The following is a 20,953-nucleotide window of genomic DNA, read 5'->3' on the forward strand; positions in this document are numbered from 1 at the left end:
TGTATTCATTAAGTGTCTAGGTGATGTGTGCGTGCCTACAACCCACAGGCGAACCAAACCTCTGATATGTACAGTAAGTAGCATTCCGGGAACATTTCGACACACTCCCTTTTAGTGGAGGAAAAGGCAACAAAACAAAAGACATCAAATGGAACTCAATTAAAACTTCCTACAAAAGAAAACAAGAAAAAGAAACAAACAAAAATCAAGGAGAAATTAAATCAGACGGAGGAAAACCGGGATTTCTTTTTCTGCCTTCAAAAGAGGAAATGAATAATATACAAGGCAAACGGATGGAAGAAAAGGGGGTGGAGGAGAGAGAGAGTCGCCTCTCTTCTTGATGTTTGTGTGGGCTAGGGTTGTAGCGGCGTCAGGGACGGCCTCTGGTGACAGACAGGCCAAAATACAACAGCTTTCTTCTGGTTCTGATTAAAGCAAGGCAACTAAGGGTGGAGGGACAGAGGACAGACACGCACACTCAGAAGAAACACACAGGATGGACCGACATACTTGCACACATAGGACGGACACAAGCAATCACATAGCCCGGATCCGGGATGGGCTGGACAATGAGACCTGATGATTTATAGATATATAGTAGATCTAACTGCACTGTAAACAGTCTTATTACTCACACCAATCCAGACGACAGAGCGACTTTATGTATAGGAAAATGAAATACATTTATTGTCCTTTTTCTCCCCAGTTCATAAAACAAACATGATTGTACTGAATCGAAAACATTAAAAAACATGAAGTAAACCATAAAAACATGAAATTGCTGAGAGCAATTATATTTTTCTTTAGGGTTCAACACCTGCGGTCACATTCTCATTACGTTAGCGTTTTTAAGCAATGCTAAATCAAATAATGTCCATCAAAATCAGCTCCCAGGTAAAATAATAGACAATGGTTCTGCAGTCTCACAGTAAAAATGCCCTTGATTGACTAATAAGAGTACCACTTGAACTTTAACATTATCGCCCCTAAGTAACCAGCCCACTCAAACATTGTGCTCCCCAAACAATATATTCCCAAGGGAATTGATGGGTGCCAGTCTGTTTCTGCTCTCTTGCCAAATTCTTATGGAATTTTCATGCGGTTTAGAATGACAATGAGTGGCAAGGAGTTGGTAAGATGGCACAAACAGATCTGAGACCAGGCTAGTGAAATGAGTAAACTTTAATGACTGACCAGTGATAACAGAACTTATGGTAAACGTTCAGCAGGCTGCCAGGTGAGTTTGGTGAATTTGGGAGACCCTGCCCCCTGCTGGCGATGAATGGAACAGAACTGTCTGACTATCGGCTAATAATAAGAATCCTACTACAACTTAACATGCTGATACAGCAAAGGAGAACCATGACACAAATAAAAACAAAGCAACAGAGATAATTTACATTATTCTAATATCAAAATGAACAGAAAAAAAAACTACTGGAATTGGCAGTGGACAGTAAACAGTATTGCACTTAGTTTATATTAACAAACGTTTAAACAATTCACAGTATGATTGGTCCAAGGCAGGACACCCAAAACTAGTAAGCGTCACTTTGCATTTAGGACGCTCCTCTTCAGGGGGGTAGAAACCCATGAAAAAGTGTTATTTTAAGTAAACAGAAATGCCATTATACGACCAATAACACAATATCAAAGATGACACAACCTCCCCTTTAAAAAAAAATATGTATGTTCAGGTATCTTATCATACATCGTTCATTAATTACAAGTGATGAGTTTAAAAACAAGTCATGGGTCATGTTCATTAGGCACCACATGGAAGAAAACTGACTGAAACGTTAACTTTGTTTTCTGTTGCAAAAAGCTTTCAAACGTAACCTAATGAACACAACCCTGTCCTGTCCCCTTCTCTTCCTCCCCTATATGAAGGTCAAGGCATGTAGAATAGAGTGAGTAATCCCTCTACCCTAATTTTAAAACATCCTCCTCTCATTAACAAACACAACACCATTACAGACAGACAAGACATCTTAAATACATGGAAGTGGGATTCACAGGATGAGTGAGGCCCAAAAACAGTGGTCTAACATGACAGAGAGGGGAAGGCGGCAGCGAACGAGAGACAACTCAAATGCTCAACCCCAGAGCAGGAAAAGGAAATGTCAGTCAGTCACAACGTAATGTTCCAAAATAGCTTTACTGACTTTTACACGTGTGTCCAAAGAGTAAAGTAAGTCAGTCCCACCTCAACCTCTCAAACCCACAGAGTTTCTCACAAGGCATTAGGACATCCAGGATGTGCTGTATGATGTCACAATGTCAACAAGAACCCTGATACAGATTAGATCCCTTTTTCAGTTCCAGAATCTTTCATTAGTTCCAGAACATATCGTTTTTGGCTCAGATTACTGTGCACAATGATTCCAATATAACCCCAGTATTGTAGTCTGAGACACAGTTTAAGTTGGTTCCCCAGGTCAACTTGTATCGATTGGTGATTAGTCAGTGAGCAGCACTTTACTGCACCATTGGCCAAACTGCACTTCTAATCCTCCACTTCTGTCTTTTCATTCTGGTGATCCAGACACCGATAGGCTGGAGGACTGAAGACAAGGTGCCATTGTTCCAATGGGAATGCTCTTCAGGAGGCTTAGGTCCCGGTCGGGTGTTAGAGATGATGGTTGATTGGTCAAGGGAATGTCAGTCACTGGATCTTTGACAGGCCATTAGCCAGGAGGAGCTTGAGGGGGATGGTGGTGCGGGACACGGTCAGAGGCAGTTTGTGGAGACCTGCAGAGACATAAAACACATACGGTTAAAAAGTTATAACGACATGGCACATTTACCGCCGAAACACACGCACACACAGACAGAGTGAGACAAAGCAGGAGTGAAAGAGCAAGAGAGAAAGACAGTGAGTGAAGGAAAGATAGGGATAGCATGTGTGGGGGAGAAACATTAAAAAGGCAAGTTTGGGTGCAAATTAAGTCCATCAATCACAGAACAGAACAAAAGCAGTTGGGGTGGTAGCGGGAAAGGAGAGGAGAGATGCTGTCTACGTTGTGAGTAAGTGGGGTGCGTGTGTCCATGGCTCTACACTCCGAACTGTTGTTTTTGTTGGGCAGAGGGGCAAAGCGTGTGTGTGTGTGTGGCTCCGGAGTGTGTGTGTGTGAGGCAGGGGGCCCAGCGGCCAGGCCCCTAGGGGACTCCTACTCCCCTCTCACTTTCCTGAGAGAATTGTATAGGCCTTTCTATCTGAGGAAAGGAGACCAGCCCATTGGGAAACATGGCCAGGCCCAGAGCTGGGAAGAGAACACCTTGCTAGCTAGTTCACAGTAGAGTCACTCTGAAAACACACTGACCATTGGCAGTTAGCACAGCCCTTCTGCTGCATAATGAAAGTAACACAATATGACTATTCAAATACCCAAGTAAGTAATATACATATTCAATAGCTGATTAGGGGATTCGCCTGCAGCCAAGGTAACTGGACAAATCATGTAAGGTTGTATTTGGAGTGGAACATCCCTTTAAATTGAAAGATGTTAAGTTACATAAAAGCCTTATTATTTTGAAAAAAACATAAACAAACCAACATATAGAAAGGCAGGTAACAGGTCCATAGACATATCTTACTGTCAAGCACTGTTTAATGTATAAAGGGGCTTTAGCAATACATTTGATGGATTGACTGATGCAAGTACCAAAGTTCCCATAGGGCGGCGCACAATTGGCCCAGCATCGTCCGGGTTTGGCCGGGGTAGGCCGTCATTGTAAATAAGAATTTGTTCTTAACTGACTTGCCTAGTTAAATAAAGGTAACATAAAATAAAATAGTACCAAAGGCGCGTATGAGTTCTCTCTGCACAGTCCAGGTGAGAGTGTTGATGAGGCAGGCAGAGGTGAGGCCAGCGAACAGAATGTTGTACAGGAACACTATGTGGAAGTTCCCCAGCCAGTTATACCTCCCAAAGTCTCCCAGAAGGTCAAACCGTGTGATTCCTGAAGAGCAGATAGAATATGTGATTAGGTTTGACGGTCTATAAACTGCTTTACTCCTCATATCATCATTTCCCCCCAATGGATCGATAACGTTCAGATCCTCTGACTGGCAAGGGTGTATTTGTGAAGTGCAGTACTTGAACATGGTCAAGGTCACACAGTGTTCATAGTGATTGACTGTATTCACACGCCCTCTTCTGGTCAGAAATTATAATACAACCTGAAGCCCTGTCTAATAACAGTAAGCAATGCATCGCTTTTTGTTCAACCATATGAGACAAGAATATAGAAACTCAACCAGGGGAACAGGGAGAGCTCTTACCCAGAGTTCGGGAGAAGACGGGCAGTGCTGAGCTGAGGACCAGGAGAGATACACAGTTCCCAATGATCTGTGTGAGGTTGGTGTCTTGAGTGCGGGGCAGCAGGGAAGTGAAGAGAGGAGAGCTGTAGAAGCCCACCACAGACGACACCATCAGATAGAGGATGAGGACCACCTGCACTGCTGCTCCCAGAGAACCAAACATGGAGAAGGAAGCTGTCCCCAGACGAGGGTCCTACCACGCAGAGGAAACACACGGTCATTGCCAATCGGTTGTAAAATGTTCCCACCCTCCCTGCTCCGCATGTTTCTTGTGCCCTTGTATTTGTGTAGTCTTGAAAGTCAATAACATATATGGTCCTCAGTCACTTCATATAGGACAGAACAGGCTATTCAGAAGCAACATTACAGAGGCAATATACACTACTGTTCAAAAGTTTGGGGTCACTTAGAAATGTCCTTGTTTTCGAAAGAAAAGCAATTTTTTTGTCCATTAAAATAAGATCAAATTGATCAGAAATACAGTGTAGACATTGTTAATGTTGTAAATGGCAATTGTAGCTGGAAACGGCTGATTTTTAATGGAATATCTACATAGGCGTACAGAGGCCCATTATCAGCAACCATCAGTCCTGTGTTCTAATGGCACGTTGTGTTTGCAAATCCAAGTTTATCATTTTAAAAGGCTAATTGATCATTAGAAAACCCTTTTGCAATTATGTTAGCACAGCTGAAAACTGTTGTGCTGATTAAAGAAGCAATAAAACTGGCCTTCTTGAGACTGGTTGAGTATCTGTAGCATCAGCAATTGTGGGTTCGATTACAGGCTCAAAATGGCCATAAACAAATAACTTTCTTCTGAAACCCGTCAGTCTATTCTTGTTCTGAGAAATGAAGGCCATTCCATGTGAGAAATTGCCAAGAAACTGAAGATCTCGTACAACGCTGTGTACTACTCCCTTCACAGAACAGCGCAAACTGGCTCTAACCAGAATAGAAAGAGGAGTGGGAGGCCCTGGTGCACAACTGAGCAAGAGGACAAATACATTAGTGTCTAGTTTGATAAACAGACGCCTCACAGGTCCTCAACTGGCAGCTTAATTAAATAGTACCCGCAAAACACCAGTCTCAACGTCAACAGTGAAGAGGCAGGCAGAGTTGCAAGAAAACTCTAGGCAGAGTTGCAAAGAAAAAGCCATAGCTCAGACTGGCCAATAAAAATAAAAGATTAAAATGGGCAAAAGAACACAGACACTGGACTTCTTTGCAACTCTGCCTAGAAGGTCAGCATCCCGGAGTCGCCTCTTCACTGTTGACGTTGAGACTGGTGTTTTGCGGGTACTATTTAATGAAGATGCCAGTTGAGGACCTATGAGGCGTCTGTTTATCAAACTAGACACTAATGCATGTGTCCTCTTGCTCAGTTGTGCACCAGGGCCTCCCACTCCTTTTTCTATTCTGGTTAGAGCCAGTTTAAGCTGTTCTGTGAAGGGAGTAGTACACAGCGTTGTACGAGATCTTCATTTTCTTGGCAATTTCTCGCATGGAATAGCCTTCCGTTCTCAGAACAAGAATAGACTGACGAGTTTCAGAAGAAAGTTCTTTGTTTCTGGCCATTTTGATTCTGTAATCGAACCCACAATTTCTGATGCTCCAGATACTCAACTAGTCTCAAGAAGGCCAGTTTTATTGCTTCTTTAAATCAGCACAGCAGTTTTCAGCTGTACTAACATAATTGCAAAAGGGTTTTCTAATGATCAATTAGCCTTTTAAAATGATCAACTTGGATTAGCAAACACAATGTGCCATTGGAACACAGGACTGATGTTTGCTATAAATGTACGCCTATGTAGATATTCAAAAAAAAAATCTGCCGTTTCCAGCTACAATAGCCATTTACAACATTAACAATGTCTACACTGTATTTCTGATCAATTTGATGTTATTTTAAATGGACAAAAAATTTGCTTTTCTTTTGAAAACAAGGACATTTCTAAGTGACCCCAAACTTTTGAACGGTAGTGTACATCGTTAGAATTCAACATACACTACATAACCAAAAGTATTAGGACACCTGCTCATCGAACATCTCATTCCAAAATCATGGGCATTAATATGGAGTTGGTCCCCCCTTTGTTGCTATAACAGCCTCCACTCTTCTAGGAAGGCTTTCCACTAGATGTTGGAACATTGCTGCTGGGACTTGCTTCCATTCAGCCACAAGAGCATTAGTGAGGTCGGGCACTGATGTTGGCCGATCAGGCCTGGCACGCAGTCGGCATTCCATTTCATCCCAAAGGTGTTCGATGGGGTTGTCAGGGCTCTGCGCAGGCCAGTCAAGTTCTTCCACACTGATCTCGACAAACCATTTCTGTTGCCACAAAGTTGGAAGCACATAATCGTCTAGAATGTCAACGCATGCTGTAGCGTTAAGATTTCCCTTCACTGGAAATAAGGGGCCTAGCCCGAACCATGAAAAACAGCCACAGACCATTATTCCTCCTCCACCAAACTTTACAGTTGGCACTATGCAGTCGGGCAGGTAGCGTTCTCCTGGCATCCGCCATACCCAGATTCGTCCGTCGGACTGCCAGATGGTGAAGAATGATTCATCACTCCAGAGAACGCGTTTCCACTGCTCCAAAGTCCAATGGTGGCGAGTTTTACACCAGTGCAGCCGACGCTTGGCATTGCGCATGGTGATCTTAGGCTTGTGTGCAGCTGCTCGGCCATGGAACCCATTTCATGAAGCTCCCGACTAACAGTTCTTGTGCTGACGTTGCTTCCAGAGGCAGTTTGGAACTCGGTAGTGAGTGTTGCAACCGAGGACAGAACATTTTTACGCGCTGCACGCTTCAGCACTTACAGTTGACTGGGCAGCTCTAGCAGGGCAGAAATTTGACGAACTGACTTGTTGGAAAGGTGGCATCCTATGACAGTGCCACGTTGAAAGCCACTGAGCTCTTCAGTAAGGACATTCTACTGCCTATGTTTGTCTATGAAGATTACATGGCTGTACAACGGTCAGCAACGGGTGTGGCTGAAAAAGCCAAATCCACTAATTTGAAGGAATCACCCATACGTATGAAAAAAATCATTAATCGAGATATGATTTCTAGGTCATATCGCCCAGCCCTCCTAGAAGACTTACAGCACGAGATCTAGAATTGATGCTATAAAAGCTAATAATCCCTGCTAGCCCTTATTGCCCTTAGTAGTCCTCACCTCCATTCCTCTGGGCATGGCCGTCTCGTCCAAGAGGAGCTCCAGAACGTGGAAACACACCATCAACACACACACCACCGTTAGAACTAGGAGCAGGAGCATGGCCAGAGGGTAGAACAGGTTCCGCTGCCATGGTGACGCTCTCCTACGCATCTCTGGGAGGGAGGGAGGGAGAGAGAGAGATGAGGCGAGCTGAGGACCATTGTAGACAATGCGGACTGTCTCCCGGTGAGCAGTTAAGCTATTCCTGGATTTTTTTTCTCCTAATGCCTGAATGAGATCAAACAATGTTGGACTTTTACAATAATCTTCCAATGAATATTATCCAACCCTAGTATCCCAAGAGTGACCCCTGTATGCTGCAGCCCTAAGTCAGTCCATACCTACAGAATGTAATAAAACACAGTAGTATTATATATATATACACACACACACACACACACACACACATCTTGATGGTCTTACCGAGGGCGATGCGTTTGGCCTGGACTCGGAGGAACTGCATCCTCAAAGGCTCCACGTTTACAGTGATCCTGCATGACGTGCTACCCCCTACAAGGAACAGAGCAAGGTCAACACAAACAACAACACCTCTAGGATGTAATAGCATGGTATAGTGTGAGCATCCTGTGTGTGTACTCTAGACCACGGTGGCCAACTCACTGTTGAGTTTCCTGGACAGCGAAGCCTCCTCGAACGCAGCACAGTTCATCTCCACCTCCACATTCTCCAATAGCTGAAGAAACACAGGGGATGGATGTCATTAAGTTATTATAGTGTTATGTTATTGTCAATGTTATAGCGTTAGGTTATAACAATGTTATAGTGTTTTGTTATTGTCTGTATATGGAGGTACAGTATGTGGATTGTCACTCACCCGTGGTTTGACCAGTAGGCTCCCAGTGACACTGAACATGCGGGACAGCCCGAAGGGAGTGCACACTGCAGGGAGACAGGAAGTGGTGGGGCGGCAGGTAGTCTAGCGGTTAAGAGCGTTAGGCTAGTAACCGAATGGTCGCTGGTTCGTATCCCCGAGCCAACTAGGTACAAAAATCTGTCGATGTGCCCTTGAGCAAGGCCCTTAACCCTAATCGCTCCTGTAAGTCGCTATGGATAAGAGCGTCTGCTAAAATTACTCAAATATAATATACACATGAATATCTGGCCATGACCAACTGATCACAAGTTAGACAGCTACTTACGTAGGAGCAGGAGCACTCCAAACAGAGAAATGGCAGAGTAGAGGTACGGAAGGTAACACTCCCACATGTCTGAGATGGGAGACAAAAGGTCACCAGAGAAAGGATTTGATATATGGTTCTCAAAAATAAAGGACAGCAATTCTTCAAAATACCCATCTTCAAAGAGGGCCTTTGCGAACAGTTGCAAAATGGCTAATATGAATAGCAAACTCAAAGATCAACTCACCGTAGAGGCTCTCCCTGGCCGTGTTGTTAAGCAGGGCCGCAAACACCCACACCATGCCAAGCACCAGCAGAGTGAGCAGCAGCAGCACCACCGCCGTCTCATACACCCGCGCCATCACCCCCTTCTTACAGCCCACAAAGCCCTCCGACTCGGTGAAGAAGTAGGCGAAGGGCATGAGGAAGATCAGGGACAGGTTGGACAACAGGAACACTAGGTTCCATAAGCCTGATGAAAAGAAAGACAAGAGACCTGGTCAAAACATGACATCTGATTAGAATGTTATGAAACACTATCAAATAGATATAACAATCTATTACCACATATTAGTAACAGGTCCAAAGGTGCACTACGTTTGACTGTTAACACTACCACATTCAGCCACAGTGAGGCGCAGCCTAGCTGTCTAGGATCAAACTTTTGGGAGGCATACAGTCCAGTCCACTCTAACATCTGTAGAGATCTATGGCAATAAGCTACAGGGTTCAGCGAGGTAGAGAAACTAGAGTTAACAGTGCTCCTTGTTATTGACACCGAGAGCTAACGTGTTGGGCCCACTTCCGTTTGACTTCAGGTTGGTGGAGCTCACGTTTTATTACTGTGAAAGGATAACATGACTCACCTTTTCCTTAGCCATAAAACCAAAGGCAACTATGCAAGGGTCTCTGAGGCTATGGAAGTACTGAGTGAATGTGTTGTTATGGTGTAGACATGAAGTGCTGTGTTGGCTGTGGTATAGACAAGGTACAGTACCGTGGATGAGTGATCCATTGAGCCACTGCATGTAGTAGCTGTGAGGGAAGGTGAGCAGCACCTCATTGGACAGGATGGAGATGGGGAGAAGCAGCACGGCACACACTGCCACGGAGAGGGTGAACGTACACAGCCACAGCCTGGAGGGGGAGAGAGAGTTTGAGTGACTGTGTATAAAGGAATTTTCATGGAAATGGACAATTAAAGTATTTTGGTGTGTGTGTTTGGTTCCTGTAGTTGCTCCGTGGTAGGGGAAGTGGACAGCATAATGCCAACTGGTATGACAAAGGGTAGGAAGGATATTACAAGTTATACCGGGCAGACTGATAAAACTACACTACAGCCAAGTTGTCGTGTCATCTGATTTGGTCACATTGACTCAGATACTAGCTCAAACGCTCTGCTCACACTGACACTTTGATCACAGTGAGTGAGAGTGACTGAGTCAACGTGTGGCAGACTGCTACTAGGTCAGTTTGTTCATTTGCGCGCTCTTTACTTACGCAATTTTGTTGACGGTCGCATCTTCAATGTCATCTGAAAAATGGCAAAACATATACAAGTGAGTGATTCACAGTTATACCAAAATGCCAGTAAGGCAACCTAGTATTGACTAAAGGAATGTGAGCATCTTGGCAACTGAAGGAAACCTTGAAAACAGAAGCCTCCAAACCAAATACCCAGACAGATAAGAGAAGTGAAATGGTAGGAATGTTGATGAGCCTGGAGGTAGAGGAGAGGAAGAAGAGAAGAAGAGGAGAAGAGAGGTAGAGTTTTTGGACGAGGGATATTCTAAAAACAGAGCGATATCGGTAAGACACTACGATAGCACCGATCGAAACGGACGGAGTGGAAATAAGGAGTTGGACTCAGCAACGGAGATATGCAGAATACACCATGTTCAAGAGGTCCAAAGAACAAGCATCTCTGGTATGCCTGTATGGGTCAAGAAGAGGAAGAGAAGAGTTTGGAAGAACACGGTCTGAGAGTAAGAGAAACCAGTTAGTAGCATCCCAATCGATTCACAGACCCCATCTTCAACACCCCGCTATTCAATTAAGCTGCGAGGCACAAATGTTCTGCTGGTGGTGTTGACTGCAGGCCGAGGACATTCATTGTATTCAAAAACACTGTATTGCTAATGCAGAGCAGGTTTAGCCGACTGCCTTTCCAAAACCCCAATAACACACTGGCTGGGTTGAGTGGGCTGGTCCGCCTCCAAACAACCAACCCTCTGCCAGAAGGATCCAGATCCAGGCCAGGCTTGTTACGTTGGAGCTGAGCTGCTACAGCTGTTTTCTATAACCACACCTTATTGGAGTGATTACATAAAACACTTTTTTTTATTTTACCTTTATTTAACTAGGCAAGTTAGTTAAGAACAAATTCTTATTTACAATGACGGACGACGCTGGGCCAATTGTGCGCCGCCCTATGGGACTCCCAATCACGGCCGGTTGTGATACAGCCTGGAATCAAACCAGCGGGTCTGTAGTGACGCCTCAAGCACTGAGATGCAGTGCCTTAGACCGCTGCGCCACTCGGGGGCCCACATAACCAATTGCATTTGCACATCCACACTTTTTGTGTTCACTTGAGAGCACATACTGTACATTCAATTATAAAATGGTCATACTTGGAAAGGACAGGGTACGTGTTTATCTTAAAAGGAACATTGCTCCCACCCCTCACCCAGCTGACAACACACAAGCCTGAGGTGTTTCCATAACAACCTCCTGCAGCAGTATAGGACCCTGTGTGTTCTGTTTTCTGGCCAAGTTCCACAGCTGTAGGCTTGGATAGATAGCTGCTACACCTCCACATGTACAGGTTGGTAGGTAAATGTGCAAAACAAACATTAACGTAGTGGTGGGGGGGGGAATCTATACAGTCACATGTTGAGAATTGTTTTATTTTATTTCTTTACCCCCTTTTATCACCAATTTCGTGATATCCAATTGGTAGTTACAGTCTTGTCCCATCACTGCAACTCCCGTACGGACTCGGGAGAGGTGAAGGTCGAGAGCCATTCGTCCTCCGAAACACGACCCTGCCAAGCCGCACTGCTTCTTGACACACTGCTCACTTAACCCGGAAGTCAGCCGCACCAAGGTGTCAGAGGAAACACCGTACAACTGGCGACCGTGTCAGCGTGCATGCACCCGGCCCACCACAGGAGTCGCTAGAGCGCGATGGGACAAGGACATCCCGGCCGGCCAAACCCTCCTCTAACCCGGACGACGCTGGGCCAATTGTACGTCGCATCCCAGTCGTGGCCGGCTGCAACAAAGCCCGTGATCGAACCCAGATCTGTAGTGATGCCTCAAGCACTGCAGTGCCTTAGACCGCTGTGTCACTTTTGACAATATATCGTATCGTTTTCACAATATCACAATATTATTTTTGTGGTAGTTGGATGTACCTGCACCAAAACTCCAGTATTTTTCGTTCATTGCTTGTTCTCCATCTTCTTTTTAATATCTCCTGAGTGGCGCAGTGGTCTAAGGCACTGCATCGCAGTGCTAACTGTGCCACTAGAGATCCTGGTTCGAATCCAGGCTCTGTCGCAGCCGGCCGCGACCGGGAGACTCATGGGCGGCGCACAATTGGCCCAGCGTCGTCCAGGGTAGGGGAGGGAATGGCCGGCAGGGATGTAGCTCAGTTGATAGAGCATGGCGTTTGCAACGCCAGGGTTGTGGGTTCGATTCCCACGGGGGGCCAGTATAAAAAATAAAATATAAAAACAATTATTCACTAACTAAGTCGCTCTGGATAAGAGCGTCTGCTAAATGACTAAAAATGTAATATAGGGAGGCAATTCGTTTTGCCAAAAAATTATTTTATGAAACATTGATTTGGCCTTACTGCCATTAGCCCATAGAAACGCATTGAATAACAGATAGTCCCCCAAAATTATAAAGGAAGTTTGTTTTGAAGTGTCTGTCCTATATCTGAGAGATAAGAAAGATCAGGAAACTATTTATAAAATACATTTTACACATATTTAACCCTTTTTCTGGGGGGAATAAACTACTTCCATATATAATTCCATTCATATTTTAACTGGTACCGGGCTGCCTTCAGATGACTCCCCAGTAGCTCAGTTGGTAGAGCGTGGCATTTGCAACGCCAGGGTTGTGGGTTCGATTCCCACGGGGGGCCAGTATGAAAATGTATGCACTCACTAAAAAACTGTAAGTCGCTCTGGATAAGAGCGTCTGCTAAATGACGTAAAATGTAAAATGTCTTGAGGCTTGTGGACATCCTAGAGCAAAACAATGTATAGTATACTAGCAGCCCAACACTTACAATAGCCTAACTCAAAATCCAATGAACTGCTTTTACAATATCTACTTCTAAGGCAGTGTTTACACAGGCGGCCCAATTCTGATATTTTTTAGACTAATTTGTCTTTTGACCAATTACATCAGATATTTTTCAGAGCTGGTCTGAAGACCAATTCTATAAATCAGAATTGGGCTGCTTGTGTAAACGCAGTCTAAGAGGTCTGAACAATAGGTCAAATTTGTTTCAAAAAAATAACACTACATGAACATTCCAAAAAGCAAAAGTAATCTAGAGGTTTTTCAATAGCTTCCATTTTCCTCTAATGGACTGTTCCATTTTAGTTTGATGGATGGATGTGTTTAACATAATCCCTCAAGTCATTTGAGCCAGCCAATCAGACATCCATACTCACCGGTGGTGATATAATCTGCACTCTTCTTGAAGTGAGTGAGGATGAGGTAGGACAGTATGTAGAGGCAGGTGAAGAGGAGGACACAGATCTTGACAGAGGAAATAAACAAAGACCAAAAGATTAGGCTAATACAGATCTTTGCATATTACCAGGATTGTTTTCTTTGGGAAATATGCAGCTCAGTTCAAATATTGCAGCAGAAGGTACACAGAACAATCATAATCCCAATCTCAGTCTAAAAAGTAATATATCAGGTAAATGTTTAGATAAGATCTTCAGATGAGCACATACAGTAGATCAAGTCACCTAGGAACTTTAATTTAAAATCAGACCATCTCTCGGACAGTTGATTAGCATCGTTATTTACATTTTTGTCATTTAGCAGGTCTACGCTCTTATCCAGAGCGACTTACAGTAAATAGTGAGGGTATACTTTTTCATACTGGTCCCCCGTGGGAATCGAACCCACAACCCTGGCGTTGCAAGCACCAGGCTCTACCAACTGAGCCACACAGGACCATGTTATGTTGGTCATCATCACTAGGAGCTGTACTCATTATGGCTGACATGAATTGCTGTGTAAGCGCTTATCGGAGAAGCTTGACAAGGTTGGGGGATCCTTGGGGTGTGTACAGACATACTTTAGAAATGTACCAAGGTTATTATAGCAAACTAAAACGACAACTAAATGAAAAAACTATTTGGTAAACTTAAATAAAATAACAAACCTGTTTGAAAAACACTCCAAAACAAACTAAAATCCATCATGAATTATGTTACATTTTAAGTTTATTTATTCTAAATTTAGGGCAAAAATCAAATGGGGTTTTCAAGCTCTCTTTCTAATGGGATTTTCAAGCTTCTGAATCTGGCGGGTCACATGGAGATGACCTTTAAATGATAAAGTCAGACTCGGCGAGATGACGTTTCCACAAGCACCACAGCAGATATTGACATGAGCGCAATGCAATACTTCTCTCACACAGTCACTGTGCATGTGCTACAAGTGGTAGCTACGGGACCAAAACAGCAGAGAAGTTTAGCCTCGTGCTTCAACGCTCCTGGTTGTTGTGGAAATGGACCCACTACTACTGTTTACTTGGCGCATCTATGTCATCCTGCTGAGTCTGCCTTTAAACCTAATCTATGACCTGACCCATCACTTTATGCAATACTGCCCCAACAATGGCAAGAAGTGACATCTCCCCCCCAAAAAACGTATATAACACATAAATGGCTCCTAGCCTCCCACGCATAGGCTACTTTCTGTCCCCTAAAACTAAGTAATATAAAAACTAAATAGATGTTTTTTAATCGAACTTAAACTAAATAAAAACTAGTAAATCTGATAAAAAAATCTTAACTAATAGAAGAAAAACTAAAGACAATCACAACTATAATAACCTCGGTATGTAGAGACAAAGATGAGGAGTGGCGAAACAAAGGAGGAAGACGAAGGGATCCAGCTGGCAGGTCAGGATAACGGGGGCTAGAGAACAGAGGAGGGTAGATAGAAAGCACAACAACCTGACTCTGACTGGCACAGTTGTGTAACTAGCTATCTAGTCAAGATGTGTGGGTTGGACCCAGGAAGCCTCACTCAGTCTCAGTGTTTTGAAGCAAACCTTTTCAGGTCACAACAATCTACGATTTTTTCCCCTATCACAATGCATTACTTTCCACTATAAATGGTGCCGGGTTTTGGAACCAAAATGAATTAATGAAATTCCATAAGTGACATGACCCAGCCTGTATAGTGAGATGGTGACATGCAAGACTAGGCCAAGAGAAACAGACGGATTCTGCAGATTAGATATACCAGTTTAGCCAGATGAAGAGAGCGGGAGAAACGGGGTGAGAGTGAGGGACTGGGATCAGTTTAGGACGGGAAGGAAAAATGTGCAACTAGACAGACCTAAAACCCCTATTTGGGTCAACATACAGCCAGCCTCAATGAATCTAGGGATAGTGTCTTCTGTAAGAGAGCTGACTCCTTGACCAACTGAACATTGATTAATCCCATTTAATCGGATACAGTCTAATAGCTATCTGCTGGCCTGGTCGTCTGGGGTAAAAATCGGAGAATTTGCCTCTTGAAACTAAATCAGTGGTCAACTGTTCACAACTACATTCACAGTGCTTCAACTCTAAAATCACAGTATGTGGTGAGAGATGAATAAATGTTTCACCATCGGGGTTGGAGGAAATCCTGAGTTAACTGGAACTATAAAAGAGACAACCAAGGACACCCATAAAACACATCAACGTGTAGGCTAGGCCTAGACAAACATCCTCTCCCCAGACCAGAGGAAGAGAGGCGAGTTGATGGTGGCAGGATTCAGGATTTCACCCTGAGGTGAGAACAACAGCAGAGAACAATAGTTGTGAAAGAAAGTCACCTCCTCCTGAGAGAGTGGCAGAAACGTGACAAAATGGCTACCACTGCCTGGCAAAAGACTGTTTCCTGTAGATTGAATAATGCTTACCCAAGCACATCTTGTCTTTGTGAACTGAATAAATGGTACCTTTGACAATCAATTGAAATATGATAGCATTCCAGGCCTCTTATTTAATTGTAGGCCTATCTGTTCAATGCATATGATCAAGTTTCTAGGGCATTATTTCACTGCAGTAGAAGGTTAACTTCTTCTTGTTCTGTTCTTCACTGTAGAATAACATTTAAGGAGAGGAAAATGCTTCTGCACACGCACCCCCCTTATATCAATGCCTAGACACTACATTATTCTGACATACAAAGTACATTTAACAATTGAAGATGAGGACATATGGTACAGTGACAAAAGGGGGTTCCCCCTCCTCCAATCCATGGGTGGGACCTGCTGTGTCCCTGACCCACTTTATAGGATGGTAACAATAAGATTTGGGGAAAACAAGTGGTTATATCACCCATATAGACCCTTGTTAACAACTAGGCCCTAACCACAGTGAAGTTCCTAAAATTGCTGCCATACCAGGATTGTTTGTCATTGAGGCAGTGAGAATAGATCGCACACTATAGCCTAGATGGGCTGACAGTGAGAATAGATCGCACACTATAGCCTAGATGGGCTGACAGTGAGAATAGATCCCACACTATAGCCTAGATGGGCTGACAGTGAGAATAGATCCCACACTATAGCCTAGATGGGCTGACAGTGAGAATAGATCCCACACTATAGCCTAGATGGGCTGACAGTGAGAATAGATCCCACACTATAGCCTAGATGGGCTGACAGTGAGAATAGATCCCACACTATAGCCTAGATGGGCTGACAGTGAGGCTAGGTTATGTCCCCAACAGTGACAATTTAGCGCTTGGACAATAGATTTCAGCCAACAGGACAGACATCAGAGACTGCCTACAATGTTTTGTTTTCCCAACATGAACTGAATGTAACAAAACTAGGCCTTCTCTACAGGCATGGCTGGTGACCCAATCATTCCTATTCACTGTTCCTTCAATAGCGCGTAGGCCAAGTAGCCTATGGTTTTGTAGATTTGTTGAGAAATTCTTACCAATTGTGACGTATAGAGCTAGCCTGGTACTGCTAAATGTCAAATGCATGTCGCAACAAACAATGACACTACAAATGCGCAGCATCAAAATTAGCCAACAAACTGTGAAGGAAATCCTTCAATGTGCGGTGTTGGCAATAAGCCTGCTATATCCCCCAAAGAGAAAGTACCGGTAGGTAGGAGGGGGATCACAAGGGGGAGAAAGACATAGCCAACAGACAGAGAACGGGACAGACCAAGAGACCAGTCAGCCGTTGAAGGTGAAAAACATGTTTTGAGTTCTGCTTCTGTCTGGCAGTGCCAAAACAGGAGAAACAATGAGCTGGAGGCTGAGCTTCTGTGGAAGGTGGTGGTGGAAAGTTGGGCAAACTTAAAATGCCATGAATAAGCCCTAAATTCCCTTTCTGAAGCATGGTTCTGAATGCAAGGTGTTCTACTGCTCACTTCCTGCCCTAACATGAACCTGGTTGTTGAGAATAGACAGAGGAGCTGGAGTTTAGAGTGTATCTAACAGCCAGTGGCTGGCTGCCTGAGCTTGTGTTGGAGGCACTGCCCAGTTGACCAGGCATTTGAGAACAAGGAGCTGGAGTTTCAAGAGGGTTTCAAATGAGTTTAACGGCCAAAGGATGGGCTTTTGTATTGAAGGCGGTGCAGAAAGTTGGCGCAACGTTTTTTTAAATGCCCCGAAAAAAACCTCTCTGTACAGATGCAGGCAATTGCAGACAAAAAGAAAAGCTGTCGCTACCTCGCTTTCAAACCAGCTTTCACGCCAACACATTGAGGAGTTTGTGCAATGCTAGGTTTACAAGTGGAACAAGAGGATAGATCTAATTGATGTGCAACAGCCAAAAACAACCAACAAATGGTATGGAACAGGAAAGGCCTGCATGTCCTTAATATTTCAAATTACCGAGAGGAAGTTGAATAACACATCAATACTGATGCCTGACAGAACACCTTCTGGTCTCTGATACACTTTGGAAGGATGACGCCACAAGATTACTGAAACTTTAACTACCAAGTAATCTTCAATGTAGCAAGATGAGAGGGGCTTGTATCAGGATCAATGATGATAAGCTAAGGCTAAAGCCCCTTTAATGACCAGAGGTCAAATGATTACACTGTGTGAGTGAGAGAACAAACAGCGGAGAAATAAGATTAGGACTGTATGTTAGCTAAAGGGTTAAGCAGAGGCTGGGGTACTTGAGAAGCATTAGGCCTAGGTGAAAGAGACAATGTCAGGATACGCTTTGGGCACTGAAGCATCTTTTTAGTATTAAGCCTATTGGGCGATTCCACACCAGCATACCCCAAAAGTATTTTTGGCATCTCAGAATGTTCTGGCAATTCTCACATATTAAACTTCTTTGGTGGGGGGATGTTTGACATGCTTTTTACATTTGTATCAAACATATATATTTTTTTATCATGGTTAAAGTGGCAATTTTAAGGACCCGTAAGAGCATATGATCCGTGAACCATACATGATACACACAACATCTTGGTATAATTATACTCCTTATAGTGTGCTGTAACATATGGAGTATGTCTAGATTCTGAAATACAATTTCACATCATGAGGGTCTTGGTGTTTGGCAATGTTGTCATTTCTGACTCACAGAATAGGCCTACAGCATGCAATGTAGACTAAAACCGTAAAACATAAGATTAGATGTGGTCTGAAAAGTACAGTGCTGTTATCTATTTGGCTCATGGAACAAGGCGTGCTCTGCTGTAGCTATGTCTACATGAGACCTGCTGTGTTTTGCGGGGTTAAGGGTCGTCTCCATGTGCCCTGTTGTAGCAATACTAATCAGGTCTGAAGTTCAGCAGGAGCTGTTCAGTACCATCAGTACAGTGTTTTATTCAGTAAGGACAAAATGTTTTAAAACTGAGTGAAACAGAGGACCACCAAAACTTGTCCAAATAGAATGCCCATATACATTTAATGTAGCGAAACTTTTTGCTACAGTGTGCTACAGTGTGCCCTACTGAACACAACCCAGGGTAACATCCCACACAGAAGTCAATGTGGTTGAATCAGGTGGCAACAATTTCATTTACGTCATTTAGCAGACGCTCTTATCCAGAGCGACTTACAAATTGGTGCATTCACCTTATGATAGCCAGTAAAATCATTACATATAGCCATGAATTAAAGTACATGTTTTATATACTGAATGGAATTTATACAACTATAAGTCATGTATGGCTCTCATTAAACACATCCATGATAGCCTACATCCAAAGGCTTTATGAGAAGAAACATAGGGCCATACATTAAAGCACATGGCCCCTTTGTGGGGGCCCTTGGGACAGACCATGAATGCATGCATGGGGGCCCTAGGTGCAAGAAAAGGCTCCTTTGGTCACCCTTCTGTGTCTCTGCCACATTAATGACCAGCTACACACACACACATACATACACAAACACACACTACCAGCTGTAAAGACAGAGTCCCTTGTAATAAGATATAGGCTACAGTTCTTTGAATGGGGGTTGTCATTTACAGTTAACTGCATCACAGAACTTCCGTAGAGGAAGAAACGTTAGCATCACCATCAGCATGCCAGTTACTACTGCATGCAAACTTTTCTACATTTTACATTTTAGTCATTTAGCAGACGCGCTTATTCAGAGCGACTAACATACATTTTTCATAAATGATTCTAAACATAATACAGCCACTTCAGCAAGACACCACGGATGAATATCTCGCTGAAATGATTTGCTATGTACATTGAGGTTTATAAACAAAGAGCATTAGCGTACTTACAAAAGTCTCTCGCACTTTGTTGTGGAAAAGTTGCTCTCTAACCGACACGTCGTCTACTTCCATCCTACGAAACCATAACGCAGGGGTTAAAATTTGATGAAACGTGGCTAAAAGCGCTGGGACGGGATGGTAGTATAGTAAAACAACAAAGCATCGCTCTCCGGTTAGAACATTGAGGCAAGCGAACTACATTTGTCCAAAACTTCTCAAACTAACGACAATGGTACGGTCGCGCACCAGGTTTCGTTTAAACTCCACTAGCAAGCGATTGTCCTCAGTGCGCTTTAAACAAGGGGGTGGAGACTGTGCGGGCGATCCAGGAGGAGTGGTGGTGGTTAGATGTATTGCCACCTGGGCTGCGTTCAGTGCGTTTTTACGTTCTGGCACGTTCTTTTGAACGGAAACCGTGCTGTACTGAACGACCCAGGGGAGAACGACTGCCCCAGTTTATTGTGGATTTCAAATTGAAGGTATTGTTTCCAGAAAACAGGATCTTTGTGGTCAATATTCGTGGATATATACTTTTTTATTTCTAACACAATCATGGTACCTATAATTGCTTCTATTTCACCAGATGTATGTCCTTGAACCGATTACTTTAAAATCACACACAGACGAAGTTATAAGGATAACTGTGTTGCTAATGGCAGCCTGCAGTACCCCGGTCGGCCTTCAATTTGAGATACTCCATGAGAGGGGGCAGCACTGAGCTAGCCTGCAATGTCATTTCCTAGAGTGGCTCAAACTGCGCATGGAATGTTTCCAAAAACTCCTCCATGTGGGAAGATGGCAACACGCTGAAATAACACTTCCCCTTCCTTTGACAATAAACAAAAAGAACAGACAACTTAACATTTACATACATACACCTCCAAAAACACAAATGACGTCACCCTGGCTCAGACCCACAAAATAAAAAAATAAAAATAAATAATTGACACTTCCAGATCATCAAATGTGGCACTGATTATTCTCATAGGAAACAATGGGGTGAATTCATCAATGGCTTCATCCTTATTTTTACAGTCTATGGAATGACCAGTTGAAAAGCGGGGTGGGGTTGTATGGAGGACTAAAAGTGCCACAATTAAATAAATAAATACACCATTAAATAATTACTTAAATGTGTCATTAATTAATTAAAATTAGAATTAAATACATAAATGTGTTATTAAATGTGTCATTAATTAATTCAAATACCGATTCATTTTATGTAAAATACATATATAATTATTTCACTATTTACATTTACATTTCATGGTCCTGCGTTGGAGT

General features: G+C 43.4%; 1 protein-coding gene across 2 annotated transcripts; it reads right to left on the reverse strand.

Annotated features, from left to right (window-relative positions):
- Positions 1-658: 658 nt before the first annotated feature.
- LOC121537895 (limb region 1 homolog-like protein) lies at positions 659-19,978 on the reverse strand. Of its 2 annotated transcripts, none has more exons than XM_041845538.2 (13): positions 19,679-19,978; positions 13,386-13,473; positions 10,189-10,222; positions 9,686-9,825; positions 8,936-9,160; positions 8,710-8,778; positions 8,385-8,449; positions 8,171-8,243; positions 7,973-8,059; positions 7,508-7,662; positions 4,286-4,517; positions 3,802-3,963; positions 659-2,751 (listed from the first exon to the last, which is right to left on the reverse strand). In XM_041845538.2, the coding sequence occupies exons 1-13, from the start codon at positions 19,739-19,741 to the stop codon at positions 2,666-2,668; spliced, it is 1,479 nt and encodes a 492-aa protein (XP_041701472.1). In that variant the 5' UTR covers positions 19,742-19,978; the 3' UTR covers positions 659-2,665. The 2 variants fall into 2 exon arrangements, with proteins under 2 accessions (XP_041701472.1, XP_041701473.1); XM_041845539.2 differs by lacking the exon at positions 19,679-19,978 and adding an exon at positions 14,790-14,872.
- Between the last annotated feature and the right edge of the window lie 975 nt (positions 19,979-20,953).

This window comes from Coregonus clupeaformis, chromosome 24, assembly GCF_020615455.1.
Source record: "Coregonus clupeaformis isolate EN_2021a chromosome 24, ASM2061545v1, whole genome shotgun sequence".
In the NCBI taxonomy this organism is placed as follows: Eukaryota; Metazoa; Chordata; class Actinopteri; order Salmoniformes; family Salmonidae; genus Coregonus; species Coregonus clupeaformis.

Bases quoted from the DNA above. Each gene is read 5' to 3' on its own strand.
- LOC121537895 (XM_041845538.2), bottom strand. From the start codon at position 19,741: ATGGAAGTAGACGACGTGTCGGTTAGAGAGCAACTTTTCCACAACAAA. The intron at 10,223-13,385 runs GTGAGTATGGAT...GCCATTTTTCAG, and splicing joins TGCAGATTATATCACCACCG to ATGACATTGAAGATGCGACC. The intron at 8,060-8,170 runs GTGAGTTGGCCA...TGTTCCTTGTAG, and splicing joins GCTGTCCAGGAAACTCAACA to GGGGTAGCACGTCATGCAGG.